The sequence below is a fragment of the Glandiceps talaboti genome, chromosome 2, assembly GCF_964340395.1.
Source record: "Glandiceps talaboti chromosome 2, keGlaTala1.1, whole genome shotgun sequence".
NCBI lineage: Eukaryota > Metazoa > Hemichordata > Enteropneusta > Spengelidae > Glandiceps > Glandiceps talaboti.
Genome location: NC_135550.1, coordinates 31,248,005 through 31,273,099, shown reverse-complemented (window position 1 = coordinate 31,273,099; position 25,095 = coordinate 31,248,005). Strand labels below are relative to the sequence as shown.

The 25,095-nt window shown below is 38.1% G+C and overlaps 2 protein-coding genes across 3 annotated transcripts; both read left to right on the top strand.

Moving 5' to 3' along the window:
• Nucleotides 1-1,009: 1,009 nt before the first annotated feature.
• Nucleotides 1,010-6,215, top strand: LOC144453474 (NPC intracellular cholesterol transporter 2-like). Its single transcript, XM_078144783.1, has 4 exons — nt 1,010-1,187; nt 4,255-4,371; nt 4,594-4,766; nt 5,569-6,215. The coding sequence occupies exons 1-4, from the start codon at nt 1,106-1,108 to the stop codon at nt 5,653-5,655; spliced, it is 459 nt and encodes a 152-aa protein (XP_078000909.1). The 5' UTR covers nt 1,010-1,105; the 3' UTR covers nt 5,656-6,215.
• Nucleotides 6,216-7,706: 1,491 nt separating this feature from the next.
• Nucleotides 7,707-23,949, top strand: LOC144453313 (uncharacterized). Of its 2 annotated transcripts, XM_078144570.1 has the most exons (9): nt 7,707-7,890; nt 9,170-9,292; nt 9,830-10,180; nt 11,442-12,446; nt 13,109-13,176; nt 13,392-13,472; nt 13,691-13,910; nt 14,155-14,307; nt 14,548-14,775. In XM_078144570.1, exons 1-8 carry the CDS (start codon nt 7,755-7,757, stop codon nt 14,280-14,282), a joined length of 2,112 nt encoding a protein of 703 aa, XP_078000696.1. In that variant the 5' UTR covers nt 7,707-7,754; the 3' UTR covers nt 14,283-14,307; nt 14,548-14,775. The 2 variants fall into 2 exon arrangements, with proteins under 2 accessions (XP_078000696.1, XP_078000697.1); XM_078144571.1 differs by lacking the exons at nt 11,442-12,446; nt 13,109-13,176; nt 13,392-13,472; ... (1 more) ...; nt 14,155-14,307; nt 14,548-14,775 and adding exons at nt 16,179-16,300; nt 16,835-17,006; nt 22,411-23,949.
• Nucleotides 23,950-25,095: the final 1,146 nt, after the last annotated feature.

Below are 25,095 nucleotides of genomic sequence, written 5' to 3'. Positions count from 1 at the left end.
CCAAGTCATGTCTGTATATATTTCTTCAAAGTATCACAGAAGTGGTATTCTGACCGACATTTCATTTGCTTTTGGGTCAAAGCAATATTTTTCAAAAATAAAAAGTTAAAAGATAAAAAATATTAAATAAAAATCCTGACCTACCTACTTACCTTATTTTCTGAGGCCATGTTATCAGAAACACACAATTATTGTTTGAGGCTTTATAAGAAATCAATTGAAAAGATGGAAATTTTGTAAGGAATAACATTTTTTAAAAGACATGAGCTACAACAACATTTCAATAACACAGTAATGGTATTGTTTCTTTCATTCTTTATTTTTAAATAGTAATTCCTGCAATAAGACTGTGACAATAAAATTTGCCTGCCAATCTTGATGTTTTGAGAATGCACTTGTTCATAGCAATATTATTTTACAGTTTGTATCCGTTGCTGGTATAAATCCTCAGTCCAGGCAAACTTATTACAAATCAAAGTGTTTCAAACCACTGATGTAGATACAGTGTAAGTGGTGTATATTGGGTAACACAGAAATTCAGAAAATCAAAGTATGACATACTGAAATAAAAATATGAAATCAAACTAATAAAGGGGTGGAGTATTTTAGTGTTGTGTATACTAAAGAATAATAAATTACTTATTCAGCAGACTTGATGGCAAGTTGTCAAAGAACTGTCACTTTCTGTTGTAGAGCTGCTTGTCAAAATGACATGACTGCAAACATCTTATTTACATTGGTTAACATAATATATTGGATTTAAAAATAAGGAAGGAATAAAAAAAGGTGTGTCAGTACGTTTGAACGATTCAAATTAAAGGAAGCTGAACCTGAAATTGAAATTCTTCATTGCTCATGTTAGATGACAATGAATATTACCTGGGGAATATTAGACACTGACAAACACAAATCACATGACACAACAAATAGTTGTTATGTGAAGCATCTCATGTGACTTATGAAACGATATGCTATCTTCAACCTTTGACCTCCAAACGTGAATGGTATCACTTCATTTCATCGCCATCGAACAGCAAGTAGTCTCCTGGAAGTTGTGTTTCTGATTGCAAATCTTTTTATTCCACGGAAATTTAAACAAATCGTCATGCGTAAGGACACGGCAGGAATTGTATTTCTTGTCATGGTTGTCATGGTGACGGCAAAAACTGTGACTTTTAAAGATTGTGGTAAGTAACCAATGATACTTTGCCATGTTACTGTACAACATGAATATCGACATGGTGTACTGTTAATGAGGAAGTGGCCATTTCTCTCCACTTTTTCTCGGGTGGGGGGGGGGGGGGTTCTCTCAAAAGTGTGTGCTTGTTGACAAACCCGACCAAAATATGCACATCCCAGAGTTGATTTCGTAAGCTGTGCAACATGAACATTTATATACATGCCAACAGTCGGTCTAAATGATTGACTTTTGATCCGTTCAGTTTTATACGTGTATATATATCTCTAACAACATTGAGTAAGTTTGCAGACGTAACAATAAAATAAATGTATAGTTCTCGCGATTAGTTGCCTCTACTATCTCGCATAAACACATTCTGTAGGCAGTTACATTAATTTTTCTTTCGTATGGGTCTTTTCAAATTAATCTTTTGAAAGAATTTGCCCGAGAAGTTTGCTTGAATAACCTCACAAATTGTTGCGTTGTGTGGTGTGCATTTTGAAGTGTGTCCCTGTAAATGATTAGTCTGACGGGGAGGGTGACCCGTTTTACTGTATTTTCTGCCTTATATTCTGCTGTTTTCGTCTTTACGGGTATTACCTATCAAAATAATGTTGTGTTGAATTTAGTTTATGAGAAATAGAAATTGGTTATCTATTAACGATCGCTGTTCGATCATGTTGACACTCGACAGGATTGTACCTATCGAGATCTAACGATACAGTCTGGAGTTTGACAGTGGTATGGGTTGAATCAAACGTTACATGTAACGCCCCCTAATCCATCTTTATTGTAAAATAAGGCTACTGAGAAAATTGGTACATGTAGTAATCTAGGCCTCTATTAATATAGATGTCTGAGATTTGGTCTATAGTGGCTAGTATTTTCAATGTATGTCGGAAATGTATTGCAAGTACCATGGTACAAGTCTGACGAAGTGCTAGTAGATTAGATGTAAAGGCACGCGTAGTCACGACTGATAGGATACGATCAGAGAAGAGTTACTTGTATATATAATGTAGAGTAGAGGCTGTCATTCCAATTATGATATAGAGTAGATGATGTCATTCTAATTATAATGTAGAGTAGAAGATACATGACATTCCAATTATAATATAGAGTAGAGGCTGTCATTTCAATTATAATATTAGAGTAGATGATGTCATTCAAATTATAATATAGAGTAAAAGATGAATGTCATTCCAATTATAATATAGAGTAGGGGCTGTCATTTCAATTATAATATAGAATAGAGGATGTCATTTCAATTATAATATAGAGTAGAGGCTGTCATTCCAATTATGGTATAGAGTAGAGGCTTTAATTTCATTCCAATTATAATATAGAGTAGAGGCGGTCATTACAATTATTATATAGAGTAGATGACGTCATTCCAATTATAATGTAGAGTAGAGGCTATCATTCCAATTATGATATAGAGTAGAGGCTGTCCTTCCAATCATAATGTAGAGTAGAGGCTGTCATTCCAATCATAATGTAGAGTAAAGGCTGTTATTCCAATTATAATATAGAGTAGAGGCTGTCCTTCCAATTATAATATAGAGTAGATGCTGTCATTCCAATTATAATGTAGAGTAGAGGCTATAATTCCAATTATAATGTAGAGTAGAGGCTATCATTCCAATTACGATATAGAGTAGAGGCTGTCCTTCCAATCATAATGTAGAGTAGAGGCTGTCCTTCCAATCATAATGTAAAGTAGAGGCTGTCATTCCAATTATAATGTAGAACAGAGACTGTCATTCAAATTATAATGTAGAGTAGAAGCTGTCATTCCAACTATAATGTAGGGTAGAGGCTGTCGTTCCAATTATGGTATAGGGTAGAGGCTGTCATTCCAATTATAATATAGAGTAGAGGCTGTCATTCCAATTATAATGTAGAGTAGAGGCTGTCATTCCAATTATAATGTAGAGTAAAGGCTGTCATTTCAAATATAATGTAGAGTAGTGGCTTTCATTCCAAACTGTGTTATAATGTAGAGTAGATGCTGTCATTCCGATTATAATATAGAGTAAAGGCTATCATTCCACTTGTTTAACAGTGTAGAGGGTGTCATTCTACTAAATGAATGTACAAAAGGGGTTTCATTCCACTGTTTACATATTGTAAATGCCTGTCATTCGTTTTCTGTCATTTGGGTTGTCACCTCTTTAACAGGGGGAAGGTCATGTTTTAAAAGAGTGGCCCTCCACCAATTTCGTTTTTCTAATAGAGAAAGGAAGTTGGGGGATGGCCACTTTTTAGTACAACGGAATCGGGGGAGGGTCACATTTAACGTAACAGCCCGGGTGTGATTCCCCCTGGCTCTCCCCCTCTTGTATATTACTGAAGGCTCCCTAATACACTACCGTAACATTTCTAAAAGGTCACGGTATCATCACGTGATCTGAAGTTCAGACGTCTTAGAAATAAAGATGTCTTACTTGAGTTATTTCATTTTGTGTACATTTCTGACCTTTCATACAAAGATATTCCCCTCTAATACACCCGCATAAGACCAATGTACCAATATGCGTGCGTGCGTGCGTGCGTTCGTGTATGTATGTATGTATGTATGTATGTATGTATGTATGTATGTATGTATGTATGTATGTATGTATGTATGTATGTATGTATGTATGTATGTATGTATGTATGTATGTATGTATGTATGTGTGTGTGTGTGTATGTATGTATGTGTGTGTGTGTGTGTGTGTGTGTGTGTGTGTGTGTGTGTGTGTGTGTGTGTGTAGATGGGTACCGGTGGTGGTGGTGGTGGTGGTGGTGGTGGTGGTGGTGGGGGGGGGGGTATATAATTAATTAACGAAATTTGATATAGTTCTCTTTAAAAAAAATGGGTATTTGTATCCTTTAATGGACACTAGGTGACAGTGAACACGTTGTACAATCTATCTATATCGTCCATTGTACTTTGACAAAAAACACATTCTAAAATATATCATCTACAAATACTTTCCATGCATCAGACACATTTACAGTTGGAAGATCTTACATATTGCTGTGTTATGTGCATGTACAACTACGTAATCACATTACATACCTGATTTCAGCTACTGGTCCTCCTGCAAAAGGAGCAATTAAGACGGTTGACATCGAACCATGTACTGCAGAGCCATGTCCATTGAAGAAAGGTACCAATGTGTCGGTTTCTGTTGTGTTCAATGCAGGTAGGAATACGTATATTTTACGTAAAGACAAACATACACGTACAATGTGAAACTTACAGTATTAAAACCTGTACAGTTGTGCTACAACACCATTGGCGCTATTTTATCTGATGAACTATGCCAGTCTTTAAAAAACGGTTAAAAATTCAGATTTGTGTTATTTTTTTGAAGCTAGTTTTATTTTCTTGACGAGGAAATATTTCTGTATCTCTTCATGTACAGGTGAAAATGCCACAGTAGCAACTGGAGTGGTACATGGTCTCATTGCCGACGTACCCGTGCCTTTTCCTTTGCCACACCCTGAAGCATGTGGTTCATCTTTCAATTGTCCCTTACAAGCAGGCACCATGTATCGTTACAATTCTTCACTAGCAGTTAAAGAAGAGTACCCATCGGTAAAATACAAATATCTGTTTATACGTCCCTGATATTACTTAGTAACTCGTTCAATTAGTCTGATATTCCTGGGTGGTCACATGACTCATCACGGGAATCACGTGGCAAAATAATGGCATCCCACAAATGTGGAAGTTGAAACAAATGTAGCTCATCCTAAAGAGTATTGAAGAGATCATGATATGAAAAACATGCCTGCACTTCAATGGGCGTGGTTTATGATGAAGCAAAACACTGTAGAGATGTTGGCAAACAGTAGGTGTCTTGAGTCATCATATTAAAATTTTGTTGAAATTAGTTTTGTCATGTACAAATTCATACACAAAACTACTAAACAACTGTGACTATTTTTCATGTTCGAATGCCAGAACTGTTTTATTATACATCGTCTGTCTGTCTGTCTGTCTGTCTGTCTGTCTGTCTGTCTGTCTGTCTGTCTGTCTGTCTGTCTGTCTGTCTGTCTGTCTGTCTGTATGTATGTATGTCTGTCTGTCTGTCTGTCTGTCTGTCTGTCTGTCTGTGTGTGTGTCTGTCTGTATGTCTGTCTGTCATACATACATACATACATACATACATACATACATACATACATACATACATACATACATACATACATACATACATACACACACAACACAAACACAACACACACACTCACATACACATACATACATACATACATACACACACACACACCCACACAAAGACACACACACACACACTCACTCACTCACACACACACACACACACACACACACACGCATACATAACATCTCATTTATTCATTCTTTTATCTTTCAGTTGCAACTGGTCGTTGAATGGGAACTTCAAGATGAAAAACAGAAAGACTTATTTTGTTTTGAAGTGCCAGTAAAAATTGTTTCTTAAAAAACATGAGCATTGTCAATTCTTCTAATTTGTTTATACCCATATACGCATTCTGAATTTACCAATGTATAAATACCATTGTTAGTATATCAGTGACTGATTTCAACGTCACCCCTCTATAGTGGTCCGAGTCAAGGTATGATAAAGCTCTTAGCTTGTTAGTAGCCCTGACAATAGTAGCACTAACTATGCCATAATTATAATATAATGGCAAGTTGAAGTTATTGAAGCATATAATTTGGAGACAAATAAAAGCTGACATTGTTTTGTAACTAGAAAACAGAAAATTTTATTCTCATTAAAGCAAAATCATACATCGAACTTAATAAGCTTTAAAGCTTACTTTATTCTCAAAGAACACTGCACATTCAAGTTTTTCTGGAATTACTGGGGATTCATCCCAGGTTCTCACATTACTTTTATGTTGCATGCATCAGTGGAGTCAAACGGATTGCATTTAGGGTCATTCATTTCTTGTGGACCATGTTTTTAATAGCTTTGCCAGACAACTGAAGTTTTATCTAAACCGAACTTGGCCTTTAATAAAACTAAATTGTATACGTTGCCACTGAGATGTGTATTCATATGTGTGTGTTATTCTCGTCAGTATGGAAAAGTTTTCCCCACAATAACAAAACAACCAAATTTATAGACAATGTTGAATTATAAAATGTTCAATCGGGTTTTCAAAACTTAATGATACAGCCAAACTCAAACGTGAAATGACATATTCTTTGCGTCGCAGGGAGCTAAGACAGGAATTGTAGTATCTTAAAAATAAGATGGTATGTGAAACTGTTGAAAAAGAATTCTGCAGCAAGGTGCACGTGTGAAGCTCGCACCAAAGAACAGCATTTTCTCAGCTGAGAGGGCGCAATTTGTACAGCGTATCGAGGAAGGAAGGAGAACGTGTATCATCACCAGAACTTAGCAGTTTTCCAAACACTTGGCTGTATTTCAATTTTTTTAATCCTAAATGACATTTCGAATTGTCCATCAATAATGCTGTAATATTGTTCATAGTATTTGACTCAATTCCGACTGTTTTCCATCTTATTCTAATAGTAGTAATTGCATCAGGGAACCCTGTCTTTAAATCTCTATGTAGTTAAATGAAAAGGCAGACTATCATCAGATAGCAAATGGAAGAACACACACCTTTCCTGGATCTAAACAGAATTTATCCTTCAAAATACTCCAAAATATGAATACCTCGTCACATTAAATTTATATGTGACCTCAGATGGTTTTTTCAAGTGTTATCATGATGGTACCAAAGGTTGCGCCATTGTTTTTATGACATACAGTGTGTACAAAACATATTGAATGGGGGCATTGAAAAGATCGGTTTTCTTAAAAGTCATTTTATAGCACTAAATAAAAATACACAATAAAACTACTTCCATTATTTCGATTTGAACAGGATAATTCCTTCAAGTTGGTCCGAGTCACTCGTATTATATATCAGTTCTCGCTAAGTTGCAATCTTTTCGACTTGGCATTGACTAACTATTTATTTGGATTTTTCCAGACCGGAATGAATAACTCAAAAGGGACGGCCCGTCTAATTAGCAGATAGTTTATAAAGATCGGATAATTAGCATATTTATGTATAAACAAATATTTAAAACGATATTTACGTCAGGTAGTTTAGCTGTGTTTATCTAGTTTAGCTAGTTTATGTCCCATAGGTAATACATAGAGTTTAGCTAATAATACCCTTGGTCTTATACAGAATTCCGCATCTATATTCCTCAGAAAGGCAGAAAATATCACACAGCGGAAGGGAAACGCCCACCCGGTACCCACGCATCCCTGATATTATATAAATATTGTATCACTGTACCGTGAGGAGCTTAACCCTACCCTTCTGCAGTAACATGGGGGTCCAGCTCTCATGGATCTATTATGAGATAATAGATCCATGACTAAAGCAAACAAAACAACACTTCGCAGTTGGGATAGGGACTTTCGGGTTAAGCAATGAATGAAGTTCCCCTGAGTTAGGTGGTCTTACTAGTCGTGTTGCTGACTTGACGCCGCACAACTGGCGATTCAGTCATTTTCAATCAGCTCCTCTCCGTTTCTGTGTTCAAAAAATGAGCAGTGGGGTAAGATTTACTGAAATTGTTGAGGTTCCCTTGAATTACAATGTCACCCTCATATTGGACGAAAACGGAAGAAGTATTACGTCGAAGGACTCCGGGTTTCCGGTCGGCCTTATCCGGACTGAAGGTATGTAAACACATGGTAAATCACATACTATGTACAATGGTATATGCGTACACGATTTGTATTACACGTTAGTCCGTGTGCTAATCTTGCATACATCTGCTTTGGCTAGGGGTTAATCCCAAAATTCTTGCTACACAGCAACATGTTTTGTCGTATTTATCAATATCAGATTAACATGTAGTTCATAGTATATATTCGAGAGCGCGAAATCAACTAGCTTTGTATAGTGCCACGCTCCCCTAAGAGTCTGGTTAAAAACAATACGTATTTGGGGCCGGGGTCAACCACATAGAGCCCAGGAACGGTATACACATAAATAAAATAAATAAATAATTTAGATGAATGAATGAATGAATGAATGAATGAATGAAAATGAATGAATGAATGAATAAATAAATGAATGCATGGATGGATGGATGAGTGAATGAATGAATGAATGAAGTAACACACAAAATAGGGAGACCCAGGAGATTTTTGAAATTCACAGACAAAAAGAGTGCTTTCTGGTGTTATTTTAACATGTTGAATGATTACAATGCCATCTCCTGATCACAATTTGAATTTGATTGTAGACCAGTAACAGAGAAAAACTCATATATAATGTTACATACCATGTACCATTCAGAGGATTCAAGGTCAGAATTCTCAGGAATTTGATTTGATGGTAGTATTTTGTTTTGTGCCATTTGCCAACAGTTATTAGTTAGAATAAACCATGGACAAGAATTTATCGAATTTAAGTGCAGCTGCCATAACTTGCATAAGTATACCTGAGAATTTGACATTTTTAGCTCATACCCTGGCAGCATTATTTTTTCTCAGTCTTAAGTTCATCAGCAATTTATAAACAAAAGACTTTTGGCCGTAGACAATTGAAAATCCTCCGGCCACCTCCCCCTCTCTCTGTCTCTCTTTCTCTGTCTCTCTTTCTCTGTCTCTCTCTGTCTCTCTGTCTCTCTCTCTCTGTCTCTCTGTCCCCTCTCTCTCCCTCCCTCCCTCTCTCTCTCTCTCCCCCTCCCTCCCCCCCCTCCCCCCCTCTCTCTCTCTCTCTCTCTCTCTCTCTCTCTCTCTCTCTCTCTCTCTCTCTCTCTCTCTCTCTCTCTCTCTCTCTCTCTCTCTCTCTCTCTTATGTTCTCACATACATGCAAACTGTGTGCATCATTGATATTTTTAGAAACTGAGATATCCCTTTTAGAAATAAGAGAAATACATTTTTCATATGAAATACATTCATTACATTTTAATTTTTTTAATTTGTAAAACCTCCAACAAATTTCAGAGTGTCAGGAATTCTGGAATTCAGTGGAAGAAAATAGATTGGTAGGAGATGTATGTCAAGTCTTCGAAAACATTACACAGCATTTCATCTCTGATGTCAAAGAACAGACAGCATCTGATACAGGTGAGTTTTAGCTAAGACTCTTTGTGCTGGCAGATTTGAACTAACATATACCCTCCAGTTGGGTTATGATGAGATCAGTTTTAAAATACATTACCAGTTTCCACTTGATAATGGTACATGTATCTTTATTCAGTCCACATATGATCATATGTTCATCCACAGTTGCTTGGGCTTAATACTGTTTTATTATTTTGCAAAAATGTACTTTAATAGAGCGTGGGCCAGAAAACACGGTTAAATTCTTACTTGGTTTTAAATCTACATGCTGTGCTGATGATGTGTTTGGTGTCATCCCGCAATGATACATGATATGAATATTAATGAATCTGCATTGGTAAACAGGATCATCAAATCACACGAGATAGATTTCATGATAGACTTGGTCATATCCAAGTTGACGTTTATATGAAATAACCATGTTCATTGGTTGTCAACATAAACAAGTTTTAGTGCTGTGGAAAACGTAGGCTAATGATGTAGAATCATTTTGACCAGTTGTACTTTGCTATAACTAGGTTACAATTTTTCCCCTTACAGTAAAAAATGAACTTTTGAACTTTCTGTGCCATACTGGTGCTGTCAGACTGAAGTTCATTGACCACAAAGAAACTTCTCAGATTCAAGTTAAAAGAGAAATAACTGATGATATTGATAGTGAAGACACACAACAAATGACTCCAATCTGTGATGGGGAGACAAACAATGGTAAACCAGTACAATGGGTAGTGACACAACAGCTGCCACAAGAACCGGAGATACAAGATGAACAGTTAGAGTGGAAGATGAATCATCTATCAAGTGAAGATTCAGAACCACCAACATTGGTTGCACAAGCTGGACCTAGTCAGCTTCCTTTATTAAAGGATTACCTCACAGCATCTAGGCAAGGTATTCATTCTTCCTCTTTATTGTGTTACTTTCACCACACCACACATGTGATGGTATAAAGGTCTCACTGTGTAAATGTTTGATGTTGATTCCCCACCCTCCCATATGTGAAGTTATCACTACAGGTAGTGGTACACCCCTCAATATGTATGAAGGTATATATTTGTATATACCACATGGAAGTCTCAGGCTTTGGAGTGTCCCTTACCAAACTGAAAGCTCAGTCCCAAGCTGCCACAGAGCTTTTTCAGAGCTTTTTAGCTCAGTGGCAGACTACCAACAGCTCTATTGCAGACATTCAAAAATGTGTTGAGCTGCCGAATGTCTTCAACAGACTTCTAGGGTTTGATGTCTGTTATAATGCGATTCTCGTTGCATTCAGAATTGAAACCATTTTCAAAAGAAATGTGATACGAACAATTATGATACAAAATCAAGACAATATAAACTCATACTTTACATACTTTGAGGTAGTTTGTATTGTACAAATACTATGTTGTAAATTAGAACAATGCTCATAAATGGACAATCCTAGGGCAACTGTTCTTCTTTTGACATATGGCACACTTCCTACTTTATTGGCCTGGGAAAATATCATTGAAATTTTTTGATAGTCGACGCCATGAAGACTGAAGATGTAATACTGACAGAAGTTCCATCTATCAACACTTTATAGCAATGGATCACGTACATCAAGAGTGGTTTTGTATAGAAAAAGGTGTGAAATGATGCTACAACATTGTAACATGTTATAAACTGTGCAGTCAAAGTTTAGAACAGTCAGGATGAACAAGATATCATCACCGAAGATCAGAGAGAGGCACTGTAGGCGTTTTTCGCCCAATCTGATTGGGATTGGTCATTGTGCAAGACACAGAAAATATCTGTACTCGATGTACTCATAAGTTGGTTTCAAGCAAAGAAGACTGCTAGTGCTAGAGTTGACGTCAATGACAAATTTACTTTTTGTAACCATGTACATGTTAAAATGGTTCAGGTGGTTTGTTGATTATGCTAGAATGTGTTGTACCCAGGCAGATTCAGATGTTGGAAAGTTATTTCCATGACAATAGAGTAATGTTTACCCAAGACTACTTTTGGTAAATGGGAGAGGACCTGTTGCTAAACTGTTTCTTACTTGTTTGTGATTAGACTATAGACTTCATAACCTTTCTAAAAATGTAATTTAAAAAATGTAAGAAGTTGAACTGAGTTAAAAAGTAAGAAATTAATGATTGTTAACATTGGTTTTGCATTTTAGGATCTAAAAAGATAGTCAACCAAGTAGAAGTAGAAAATGTAATGAAATTAAAAGAAGCCAGACAGAGGCAAAAATTAAATGGGCCAAGACAGAGAAAGCCCAGCCCCCGGAAATTGGGCTACACTGGAGGATCAAGTCCAGTAAAGAAATCAAATGTCAAAAAACCACATGGTCAGTCAATGAAGAAAAGGCCTTCAACTTCACCACTGATGGAGACCACTGTTCCTCAGTCCAAAAGAAAATCACAAAATAATGCCACTGCAGCTAAGAAACACAAGAAAGGAGTAACAAGAGAAGTGATGCATGAAAGGAACAGAGCCAAATGTGAAGCCAACAAAGCCAAAACTGCAGCCAGGAACAGTGAGGCAGCAGCATATTTCGCTCACAAGTTTTCTGGTAATGGTAGACGCCAAGTAGCATCACAAACTCAGACTGAAAGACCATCTATACCACCAACCATTATGCATAAGACCTCACTAACACCACCACCACCTCAACAGACATCAACCGGTATCAACAGGCAACAGGCATCACTTCCCCAGTCTTTCTCTCCAACATTTACTGATTCAAGTCAACAGCACATGGAGCAGCAATCAAGTGGTTATCAACAAGTATTTATTCATTCTACCATCTCACATGCCTCCAAGTACACTGGTACCACATCATCACCAGTAAGCAGTAGCACACCCAGGCATGCAGATGGTCAATATAGTATGGATGATCATACTTTTGATACCTGGCAACACACCCCAAATGATTCATCTGATGATGTTTTTGGGATGGCTATAAGCACAGTTAATGAGACACTAAGAGATGATGATAACCCAATGAGTTTCCCTTTCTCAAATGCAAATGGAAGTGGTGGTACCTGTACTTCTACCAACCTGTCCATCCTTAACATGGATGATGGAAAGCAAAGCCAGCCAACAGGTGTGACTGAATGTCACAATTGTGCTATGTACAAAGATGAGATTAAACGGCTAAAACCCCAAAGACAACTGCCAGGTATGTCTGTTGAGTCTTGTTCTTAAAAATTTCTCCATAAAAATATGAGGCATCAAATAATTATTGATGCTCTTTGATTAGGCCTAGTAAAAAAGATTATGTGATTCCGGTTACGCTCAATTTTAGAATAGGTGGAGTAGGTAATTTTTTTATTTTTTTTTATTTTTTTTTTTTTAATGTGTGAGTGTCTAGTTTAGGTTTTCCATTGTTTTCAAAATGGTCTCTGTGTTATGTATTTCTTCTGATTGGGAGAACAGTTTTATATTGTCTTTTTAAGTTGATGTCAGTTTCCGCATCCACTATTTCTTGTGAGACTTCACAATTTCTTTCGATTTTATTATTTTTTTCTCAAATACATAAAAAAAAGTTTAGGGTCTGCAGTGAAGAACTAGGTGGGGGTCGGGTAACCGGAACCAAACAATTATTCTCTTAATGCCTTCCTTTGTTAAACTTTACTTATTTGCACTATTGTATGCATACTCTTAGATTACAAGTACATTAACATGCCTATGGTGGATGCATTACTAATTACACTCTTTGTAGCTACAATTAAATCAAAAGCAATGCAGAATATACTTGTGGAAGTTGTTCATATGGTTTGTGGAATCTTATATTTTCAATTCACTTTTCGTTCAATGTGTAAGTACTTTTTCTCTCTGTAGTGCCTTCACCAGAAGCAGCTGAATACATGAAGCGACTAATTTCTTTTCTTTGTGGCATGAAAATAGAGGTAAGTTGATACTCTACCTGTCTTCTTTTCTGTGCACTGCTTCATATAGCTGGCATTTTGGTTGGATGTACATTTATACCAATCTTCTAACAAGGGTGCACTTACATGAATGTCCATGTCAATAGGATAGAAATCATTAAGGTACTTATACTACTAATATATGCAATGCATGTTGCTATTTTCAACTACATTTTAACATACAAATCATATTTCAGGAACAAGGAACAAACAACAATCACCAGACCCAATCCATGAATCAGACTTTGGATGACACACGTCTCAAAAAACCAGGTCCAGTAAGTACACGTACATAATGCTTTCTTTTTTTGTTGTCATATATTTCAAACTTCAGGGTTTATTATTTGCTGTTGTTGTACAACTGCTCTTTCAAAATGTCCATGTAGTTTCTAGTGGTACAGCTTGTATTATGTCATCAGCCACGGTTAAAAAAAATTTGACAACTCTGACTTCATGGCAACTGCTAATTCTTTTTATTTTCTGTCTTAATTTTCAGGGTATGACTCAACTTGTACCAAACGAACCAGTATATATGTCAACTATAGTTCTTACTGGTATCTTATCTGAGTGTGAAAAAGACGCAAAGAAACTGTTTCACAAGTTGATTGAATACTATTTTCCTGTTGAAGTTTTAGCAGTTTCAACAGGGTCTGACGTTAAACAGAGTGCAGCTGGAAAAATTCCCCTGGATCAGAGCATTGTGAAGACCCTGAAATGTGAGTACTTGTCACTCTAGTATATTCATGGATATTTTATAGCAAGCACTCAGCATAGCTTGACTATTTATAATCTCAAGAGGTTTTAAGAAATATTATTTTCTCGACAGTCCTTAATAAACAAACAAATGTGTATTAACAACGTATAACCTGAACCTGGTGTATCTTTATTTGTTGTATGGTATATCAATAATTTGATATCTTTGTAAAGATCATAATTGTGATTTTCATTTAATTTCTTTAGCGTATGCAAGAGCAGCTGCCTTTAAAAACAATGAAAAATTAACAGATAAAGATCTAAACAGGGTCCTCACAAATAAGTGCACAGCTGCGAAGAGGTCAAGAGAGAAAAAACTAAAAGGAGGAGTATAAAAGGATGGCTGACAATAATGACAAGGTATGTACAATACATTATTGTGTATTCTGACTTCTGGGGTGTGTGTATGTCTTCAATTTAGCATGTACATGAAGGAGTATGTGTTTTCGAGTTTTTAATCTAAGCCCTTATGTCGCATTTTATTTTATCTTTCATACATATCAGGCAAACACATTTAAGTTCATTTCTCTATGTTAATGTTTTTCTAGTTTATCTGTGGACTGACTGACTAACTCTTTGTATTGTCATTTTTTTTTGCAGAGTAACTACACGATGCTCCATGTGCGTGCCAATGTGAATACTGAACTTCATTTGTTGCATTGTGTACGTTTAGGGAGCAGGAGGGGGTTTTTGGTCTCAATGAACAAAGTGCATTTATTGATGGCGTGTGATATGATGCAATCAGCCCTTATGTAACTGTTCTGACATTTACATTGTCAGCAAGTGCAACTTTCCAATGACCATGTACTCCTATATCAAAATAAATTTAGTATATCATATATTTCATAAGCTGAAATATGTCTATTTATTCTTGAACCATTTCTAAGCCGTCGATTTATTTTTTCATATTCAAGACTTGAATGATTATATTACACTTATAGGAAGAACAACTCAACTTTGTCAGCAAGTGCAACTTTTCCATGACAATATAATCCTTGAGTTGCAAAATAGATTTAGCATATATCGTATATCTCATTTAGCACCAAATACTTATTGTAGAAAATCGAATGATGAAATGTAGTTTTCTTAATGGAGGCAATAAAGATTTTATTCTATTCTATACATGTGGAACTTGTTTATGTTTGTAACAGATACAACAGGTCATCATCACATTACTTGCATGTATAACACAATGTTCTTATATTTGAAAATGACAATCAACATATTACCAGACTTTCACTTCATTCAGGGTTTTGCAAAAAAAAATAATCAGCTTTGTGTGAGAGAATTGCCTTATCTGATTGAAATTATGTAAGTATAAAGTGTGCTGTTACAGTAAGATACAACAACTCTCTTGACTTGGTAAATCAGTCCATTGCTGAGTGAACACAAAATTAGCTTATGCATTTTACTAGTCCCTTTCAAAATCTCACAACACAACCAAAATGGGGAAAAATGGTATGTACCATCAACACAACATCTGTTCCCCCTTTCATGGTGTACCAATGATGCCTGTCAGAAATCTGTTTATAGTCTTTCAGCAGTCTGTCACAAAGCAGTCAGAAGCTGTTGGTAATCTGGTCTGTTAGTGGTCTCTCAGATGTCTGTTATAAAGCTTTTGAATGAATGTCGGCTATCATTCTGTGAGCTGTTGAGAGTTGTTCTCTGCAGCTCAAAACTAAATAAGTATGCACAAAAAACAGACTTCCGGCAGCTAACTGTCAGAAGTCTGTTGGAGAGCTGCTGCAGCTCAAAAACAGATGTTTCATTTTGGTAAGGGAGCTATGCTTTCTGAAAGTGGAAATTTTCAGCAAGCAAAGTTGTAACACAAGCAGGAGCAATAATATAATGGTTTTGCAAGTTAGTTTTACTCCTTAGGTCATAAAGTTTTGGGATACTGATGAGGGTTTGACAACAGTGGTATATAATCTAGTGTACAGATCCAGCATTTTCAAGTTCTGTCAAAAATCACCTTTATTGAGCAAGATTTACTACCAGTATTCATTCCAATGCAGAATATTACCAGGTCATAGGTCAGAAAGAGATCAGAGATTTGAAGTATGCAAATGCATATAAATAGCTTATACATAAATCATAACAGCACATGACATTTGATTCAAAATTAAATACAGGAGTCTCATCACACCAGTTGAAATGTAGAGTAAAACTTTAGAAAATGATCACTTTCAATCAACATAATCCAATTCTAGCTACCTTTATAACACTTACAGATGGGCAAAATGCTGATAACAAAGATGAAGATACACCTCAGGAGATGGAAGTGTATGGTGAAGATGAAAAAACAGAGGAGAATACTGATACCCCGGAGATGAAAAAAGGAAAGAAAAGGAAGGTGAGATATTCAGTTTTGTTGATTATCTGACAAAAATAATCTTGAATTTTAGCAACTTTGTAACCTCAGTGTACTGTATTTGTAAGGCTCACTGTAGCTAATGGCTCTTACATATTTGAGGTCTTTGGATGTATTTCACAGAGCAGACTATTGTAGTGTGACAACAGTACGAGAAAAGTAAAAGAGAAACCAACATCAATGAAAAAGATGATCCACTTAGCATGCATTCTATCAATATTGGCAATTATATTATAGCATTACCAATTCCAGTGAATTTTGTGTCATCATCGCTGTACATTATTACTGATAATGTACTCTGTTATTGGGCATCACGGCCCCGGAACGAGCATAACAATACAAGCTTATGTCCGTAAGGCAATAAAGGTGTGGGTATTTAAGAACAGGGAAATTATGGGGTAAACACCATAAGAATTTTTTTTAAAAGATTGAAATTAAAAAAATAAAACTGATAATGTTAAACAATATTAGTAATAATGAGTTTCTTTACGATTTGTAAAAAAATTGTGTGTCCAGCCCGATGCATGTCGTTTGGAACTACAAGGGCGCACTCCCAGTGTACCGGTGTACATTGTCAACATGGCTCGCTTCGTTGCTGTTAACGAAACTGAACTGAACTCGCTGGAAAATGCCAGAAATGAAAAGAATACATCGATGCAAACCAAGTGGGGAGTACGAGTATTTAGAGGTAATTTATTTTTCTTCAATTTTTCATAAAACTATAACAACGCTTTTCTATTGCAATCAATCAACTTACCTGATGCATAACAATGAGGCTATATTTGCATACTCGTAACCCCACGAGGCACGAATTCTTGGTCTTGCGATAGACAAGGCCGCCCTCTCGCGATACTACCAATACTAGCCAGTTCTTATTTGCCTAGCGTTGCGTATGCATCGCTACACTCATACTCCGATAAAATTCTTCGAACATTTAACGGCGCTACCCTTGCAGGTATTTTCGTTCTTTCCTGTCCTTTTGTGGGACAATTTTTCTCTTTGAGATTCTTTTGTAGTTTCAAAGACATTTATTAGCTTAGTAACGTAAAAATTCCTGACGTACGTTAGCATATCACGCTATCGGTCTGAACTTCCGGTATCTCAAAACATAACTGGAACTACCGTTCTCATGTTTCCAGTGTGCTTTCTTTTAGAATTCTATGAACATGGAAGAAAGTTCTACAACGGGGATGTCTGGGACCCCATTTTATGTACTCAGTGCTACAAAAAGATGGACCCTAACTGTGGACACGACGAGGTATGTGAAACGTGCGTCGGCACGACTCCACAACAACCCTTGCCAAAGCCAGTCACAACCCGTAGTAAGTCGAGGGCCGGTATAAATACGAGTAAGTCCACCGCGAAAGGTAAGAGTGCCAAGTCGTCCGAGCTTTTGTCCAGGCGCGACTTGGATACTATTCTTAATGAACGTTTTGATAATTTTTCTCAACAAATGGCAAATCAATTCGAAAATTTGTTAGGAAAATTTCCTCAGAATCTGCCGAGTGAGGGTGCTGTAGCTCAGAGTAATAGCACAGTCCCTACTTCGAATGAAACAGATGGTAACATTGGTACTCAGCCTACTATGGTTCCCGAGATGGGTGTCAATCCTAGTTTAGCTGAACGTTTTGATAGATCCGATGGGGTATCTATGCTGGGAATGAGTTTGATGAGACCACAAACCTCCCACAGCAGGAGTTACCTTTTAGACATCCTTATGGGGATCCCTCACACAGTACAGAGGCTCCTGAGGATCAGTCTATTTCGGACAGTGAGTCAGTTTCAACCGTTCACAGTGTTTCCGAGCGTGATGGCTCTGCAGGGAAATGGACAATTATTTTAAACCTCATTTCCACAGAACTAGGCTGTGAGACTACTAAGGAGGATAGTACTGTTCTTCCCTCCTATGTCAATACAGTTGAGGACAAGTCACAATTGCCTCCAAGACTGCCTATTGAAGGTGAGTTGGTTAAAACATGGCAGAGTATGGAGAAACAATTACCTCATATCCCTAGATACAGAAAGTCTACTGACAGTGTTTTCAGATTGTTGGATAAAGACTTTGAGGAGTTCTCTAGATCTCCCAGTGTGGAACCATTGATTCACACTAAAAGGCAGTGTCGATTCCTTAACACACGCCATTATGTCAGCTGCAGATCAAAATATCTGGGCTATTGCACTGGCTACTCATGCTAGACGGGAGATATTTTTAGACCAGATGTCTTTTCCCACTCATGTTACAAGACAACGCTTAGTCAAGCTTCCTATACGTGGTGATAAGTTGTTTATAATGGTGAATTTTCTCAGATTCTACATCAAGAAGCAGAATCTGCGCGTGATGTGAGAGAGATTTCTGAACTAACCATGAACACTGGTACAAACAAACGCAAAACAGTGCCGTCCAAGCCAAAGGGTAACCAACCCCAAAAACTTCGACGAGTTCACAATAATAATAATAAGACTGACAACCGAGGACAAAACAAGAAGTCCAACTCAAATCAGTCTAAATGCTGACTGCCCTTTCGTGGGAAAAAGGACCAGCAGTGACGTAGACAACTACCCTTCTCAAAAGGGAGGGGAGGGAGTACTCGCGGTTACACTCCCCCTTCCTCACATTCCTGTAGGGGGCAGGTTGGCCCACTTTTACACTCACTGGCAGTCAATCACCCAAAACAAGTGGGTATTGAGTGTGATAGCATCGGGTTACCATCTGGAGTTTACAAGCAGACCACCCGTAACTTATCGTCCAATTTACACTGCACCCCCCGGGAATGTGGGGAAGAGGGAGGCTCTACTAATAGAGATAAACTCTTTGTTAGAAAAAGGAGCCATAGAACAGGTTCCCTTTCCACTGAGGTTTCCAGGTTTCTACAGTACCGTTTTCCTTGTCCCAAAAAAGACAGGAGGATGGAGACCTCTCAATGGTTTCATACAAAAGGAACATTTCAAGATGGAAACCATTCAGTCAGTTCTTGCCAACGACTGGGTCTTCTCACTGGATTTGAAGGATGCGCACCTTCACATCCCCATCCATGTAAAAGATCGCCCCTTCCTTTGGTTCGCGTTCCAAGGGACGGTTTACCAATTCAGGTGCCTTCCTTTTGGCCTGGCATCATCCCCTCGAGTCTTTACCAAGGTAACGGCAGTAATAGGGGAATACCTTCACAGTCATAGTATCCACATTCACATGTACTTAGACGACTGGTTGACAAGACAGTCTTCTCAAAACCACTTGGTGAGAGACCGTCAAATGGTTCTACAGACAGCGGTACGATTGGGCTGGATCCCAAACTGGGAAAAATTCGACCTACAACCTTCCCAGACCCTGATTTACATAGGGGCTTCACTGAATCTGGTAGAAGGCATAGCAATGCCAACACAGGAAAGGTTCCAAAGTCTCAAAACATTGATAGAACCCTTTCTGACAAGGAACCAATTTCCGGCAGTAGAGTTTCTTCGATTACTTGGTTTGATGGCGTCATGCACTCAACTGATCCCTCATGCCATGTTGTACATGAGACCAATTCAGTTATACCTCCTCTCACAATGGCGTCCTATTGTTCATCCGATAGACAAACTGATCCAAATGGACCCATTACTTATCGACACACTCAGGTGGTGGGTAGTACCAGACAACTTTTTCAAGGGAGTTCCCTTATATCATCCACCCCAGAGAGCACTCTGTTAACAGACGCATCAGTCCAGGGGTGGGGGGGCCCACTACTGAGACTTGATCGCGTCAGGAAAGTGGACCTCACTCCAACAACAAAAGCACATAAACTGGTTGGAGCTAATGGCAGTGTGGAATGCCCTGAAGGCCTTTACAAACCACATAATACAACAAAGGGTACTGATACGATCCGACAATGCAACGGTAGTATCATACATAAATCGTCAGTGGGGAACTCATTCCCCATCACTGTGCATGCTAGTGTGGAAATGAGTCACTGGTGCATGAGCAAGGGGATAACCCTCAGAGCAGCTCATATTCCGGGGAAAAAGAATCTGATCACCGATGCCCGATCCAGAAACCGCATGATCCCTACAGAGTGGACTTTGAACAGAACAGTGGTGAAGGAGGTCTTCATGAGACTTGGCAGACCACTCATAGACCTTTTTGCTACAGTAGCAAACACTCAACTACCAGTATTCTATGCTCCGCTCCCAGACCCAAGAGCGGAAGCAGTAGACGCTCTATCAATTTCATGGAAGCACCTATACGGGTATGCCTTCCCACCAATACCTCTAATTCCTCGAGCACTTCAAAAGATAAGCTCAGAGAAAACAACCGTAATCTTTATTGCACCAAATTGGCCCAGAAGGTCATGGTTTCCAAAACTACTAGACCTCCTAAGAGACATACCACTCAGATTACCAGAGAGGAAGGATCCTTTGTCTCAACCCAAATCGACAGTTTATCATTCAGATCCAAGTGTAATGCAACTGGTTGCATGGAAATTATCCAGCAACGATGGCTTGAGAAGGGCCTTTCACAAAAAGCTGCAAAATATGCAAGTGGGGCTAGAAGACAGAGCACCAGAAAATCCTATGATAACAAAATCAGGACTTTTTATAGTTGGTGCCATAAACAATCTGTTAATCCCAGCAATCCAAGTATAGGACAGATTGCTGATTTCTTAGTTTTCCTTTTTGAGGACAGATCTCTTCAAGTCAGAACTATAAGCTCTTATTTATCAGCACTCTCAGCAGTGTTACCAGAGATACAGGGTGTCAAAATAGGTAGTCACCCTGCATTTTCTGCTCTTATCAAGGGTTTCTTTGTTCAGAGGCCTATTAAACGGCATCTTCTCCCTCCCTGGCACCTTCCCCTGGTCTTAGACAGCCTCAGGGGCAGCCCTTTTGAACCTATTCACTCATGCTCTCTTAAATTCCTGACATGGAAGACTGTTTTTCTACTAGCAGTGGTGACAGGCGTAGACGAAGTGAGTTGTATGCTTTATCCATTGATCCCAATCATATCCGCTGGGAACCAAATGGGGTCAGATTAAGACCTCACCTGCAGTTCCTAGCTAAGAATGAGTCCTTAAACCATCCAGGCACAGCTTTCTTTGTCCCAAAGCTCAAGGCCTTTTCATCAGACTCTGAGGATAAGTTCTTATGTCCTTACAGAGCATTAAAATGCTATATTAAGACAACTGCTAAACTGAGAGGTAATCACAGTCAGTTGTTTCTCACTTACAAATCTAATGCCCATAATCCAGCACATCCGAGCTCTATCTCTCGCTGGATAAAAGGGACTATTTTCTATGCCTATAACAACCAGGACAGTACCAGTCGTCAGTTACACAGGATTACTGCACATGATACAATTGCGTTAGCATCATCCTGGGCATTGTTTAATGGTGTTAGCACTGATGACATCATGAAAGCTGCATTCTGGGCATCACCAACTACTTTCATCAGCTATTACCTGAAAGATGTTGGCATGGATTAAGCTGCCTTTGGTTTATCGAGCCTAGGCTCAAGAAGCAAAAGAACTTAACTAGATGTTGAGTGAAAGTTCCTTTTGTCTTTGTAATTATATACTACCCACCTCCACAGATACCTTTGTATTCTGTTAATAGCCTAATTGTTATGCATCAGGTAAGTTGATTGATTGCAATAGAATAAGAGTTTCCCCAAAAGGAAACATTTTTCTATAAGATCAATCTACTTACCTGATGCAGTACCCACCCTCCTCCCCACTTGTTGGGAAATACAATTGTATTTAAGGATGGGCTGGCAAATAAAAACTGGCTAGTATTGGTAGTATCGGCGAGAGGGCAGCCTCCTCTATCACGAGACCAAGAATTCTTGCCTAGTGGGGTTATGAGTATGCAAATATAGCCTAATTGTTATGCATCAGGTAAGTAGATTGATCTTATAGAAAAATGTTTCCTTTTCGGGAAACTCTTAATCGACGACAAAATAATACTACGTACGAATACAATGACCGACCTTGGCGACGACCTTTTGTTTATTATGTAAATTCATCAGCTGTTCTCAAATTCATAACAATGCAATAGCAAACATAAAATTGTCAATTTAGGCAACTGGGATAATTTTGTGTTTCTATTTATTTGTATTTGTAGAATGGCTTGAGTACAAGCAATACCCATTGGATTTTGAGGACCTCCCAACCGACCGACTCGCTGAGCTACTATGCGAGTTCTATGCGTCAACTCGAAAACAAGACGGCAAATTGTATGGCAAATCCTCTCTGTCCGGTTTACGAGCTTCGATCCATCGCCACATTACCGGTCCTCCATACCATCGAAAGATAAATATTATGCAGGATCGAGAATTTCAAGTTGCGAACTATGTGATTCGTGGTGTCGTCAAAAAAATGAAAAAAGACGGGAAGGATACCACGACACACAAAGTGCCGATCAGTCCAAGTGACTTGAAAAAGCTGTCGATGTCACCGGTGCTCTCGATTGCACACAACGTTGGGCTACAACGAAAGGTTTGGTTTGACCTAATGTTACACTTCGGTAGAAGAGGGCGAGAAGGTATAAGAAGTCTGACTAAATCGTCATTTACTGTCGAATACGATGATGTCGGCCAATCGTACGTGAAATACACCTTCAATGAGAAGGTAAATAATCACTCTAGTGAAGCAGACGACAACTACACCTGCCACGCACGTATGTACGCCACCAACACCGATTGCTGTCCCGTGTCGTCTTTTCAAAAATACATCAGGTTATTAAATCCTGCAAATCTGGCATTGTTTCAACGACCTAAGTCCCCGTTTAACCCTGATGAGACAACGTGGTATGCAAATGCCCCTTTGGGCGAAAGTACCCTTGGATCATTCATGAAAACTATAAGCAAAGAGGCCGGATTGTCACAAATATATACGAACCATTGTATTCGGGCCACAACCTGTAAATTGCTCGATGATGCAGGATTTGACACTCAGCACATCATGTTTGTCAGTGGGCATGTGAATAAGGCCAGTGTTAAAAGTTACACAACTCAACCATCCACAGGTCAACAGCGACAGTTGTCATCGACGCTATCTGGTAGTGTGTACGGAAATCCTACCACGTCCTCATGTAATATCGTAGGTCATAGTCCAAGATCGACGTCAAACGTCAACCGTGCAAATGGTGGTCATATCAACTCCTCTGACACTCAGCTGTCTCCAGCTAATGTTCCATCAGCTGTTCACCATCAACAAGTCCAGTCATCAGTTACAAGTCACACAAGTTGACGACAAAGCCTCACTAGCATGTTTGTGAACTGTACTTTTCAAGCACCCGTGTACGTCAAATTTTCAAATTCACAAAAACATGATCGTCATTCTCTCCAAGCTTCCCAAGAAGCTATTGAAAATTGAAATTAACTCAAATCAACAACAATTAAATGACAATGGACTTTGAAAATGTTTTATTAACAGTTGCTTACCATTAAGTATTTAGTTTCATAGTTGAATGTTGCGCTACATACGCATGTTATCTAATATATTCATATATGATCAGCTGATCGTACCTACTGTTAGTGTTACTGAGTTACTTGGCTGTGTCGGGACGTTGTGTCATACATGGCATATATGTACTACATGGAGATGCGATTTGTTCTGTTTCTTCATAGGACTAGGTATTTTTTTGAAATGTATGTTGTTACTTATGATTGTCATTTCCACTGTTTAAAAATACAACGCGTTCATGAAACAAATTTGTGTTCACAGCAGTTCATTGAAGTGTATATGTGTGTGTGTATGTGTATGTATGTGTGTCGCTATGATTAGTATTCAGCTATTTCTCAAAGTCTGAATATTAGTGGTTTTCATATGAAAATGTTGATGTACATTGTAACATGTCACTCAAAATATGTGGGGGATGTCTACAAGGTACATTCGTTATATTGTTGTATTCATAAATATGACTTCCTGTGAATATATCACTCTTACACTCAACTTTAATTGTGTGTGTGTGTGTGTGTGTGATGAAAAGGGGATGTAATGTACATATCCATAGTGATCAGGGGTGAGTGATGTCTGTACATATTTCATCAAACTATCACAGAAGGGCTACAACGCCATTGGCGCTATTTTTTTATTTGGCCTAAGCAAGCAATTTCTTACTGATTCAATATTTGCGATCCACACTATTGAAAGCTGTACTAGTTGCTATCGGAACGTTTTTAAAAAAAAAAATGTTTTGTTTGGTACAATAACTTGCTGGTTATAATTCACAGGCGGTATGCACAATAAATCAAATTGATTCTTGGGGCTGCACCTAAAAAACAGCGCCCTCAATGGTGATCATGATTTCAACCTGTTTCTGTACTGCCTTTGGATGATACCAACCACTGATCAACATGTACAATGTCTAATTATTAGTATTTTAACAATTTTCAGTGACTATTTTTGTTTGCTATACCTACACATACTTGCCAATAGAAACAGATACCATTCCCACTGCTTTTGTCGTGTCTTGACTAGATCACGTGATTTTATTTGACCTGACCACCATTAAGATTGACCAACATTATAATGTAAATACCAAAGGTGAAAAAAGACGTAAATGCATGGTTGAAACAATGATAGTCTGGCCAACCCAAATACCCCTCTCTCTCTTTGTGTTCATGTTACTTGATCTTCCTTTCTTTCCTTCTCAAATAGAGATTTAATGAGTTTTGTCATTCCAGGCCTGGTTTGTTATGTTACGGCATGCAGGCAATTCTACTTGCCTTTTGTGCATTGAGGAGTGGCGGAATCAATTGGTTTATGAGTCAGCAGTTTGTGACTGTCTGGATCATTATACAAC

What these genes read in the sequence shown, in the direction of transcription:
- LOC144453474 (XM_078144783.1), top strand. Translation starts at nt 1,106, where the DNA reads ATGCGTAAGGACACGGCAGGAATTGTATTTCTTGTCATGGTTGTCATG. An exon ending in TTCTGTTGTGTTCAATGCAG is followed by an intron (nt 4,372 to 4,593) that starts GTAGGAATACGT and finishes CTTCATGTACAG; the next exon opens with GTGAAAATGCCACAGTAGCA. An exon ending in TTAAAGAAGAGTACCCATCG is followed by an intron (nt 4,767 to 5,568) that starts GTAAAATACAAA and finishes TTTATCTTTCAG; the next exon opens with TTGCAACTGGTCGTTGAATG.
- LOC144453313 (XM_078144570.1), top strand. Translation starts at nt 7,755, where the DNA reads ATGAGCAGTGGGGTAAGATTTACTGAAATTGTTGAGGTTCCCTTGAAT. An exon ending in ACAGACAGCATCTGATACAG is followed by an intron (nt 9,293 to 9,829) that starts GTGAGTTTTAGC and finishes TTCCCCTTACAG; the next exon opens with TAAAAAATGAACTTTTGAAC. An exon ending in ACCCCAAAGACAACTGCCAG is followed by an intron (nt 12,447 to 13,108) that starts GTATGTCTGTTG and finishes TTCTCTCTGTAG; the next exon opens with TGCCTTCACCAGAAGCAGCT.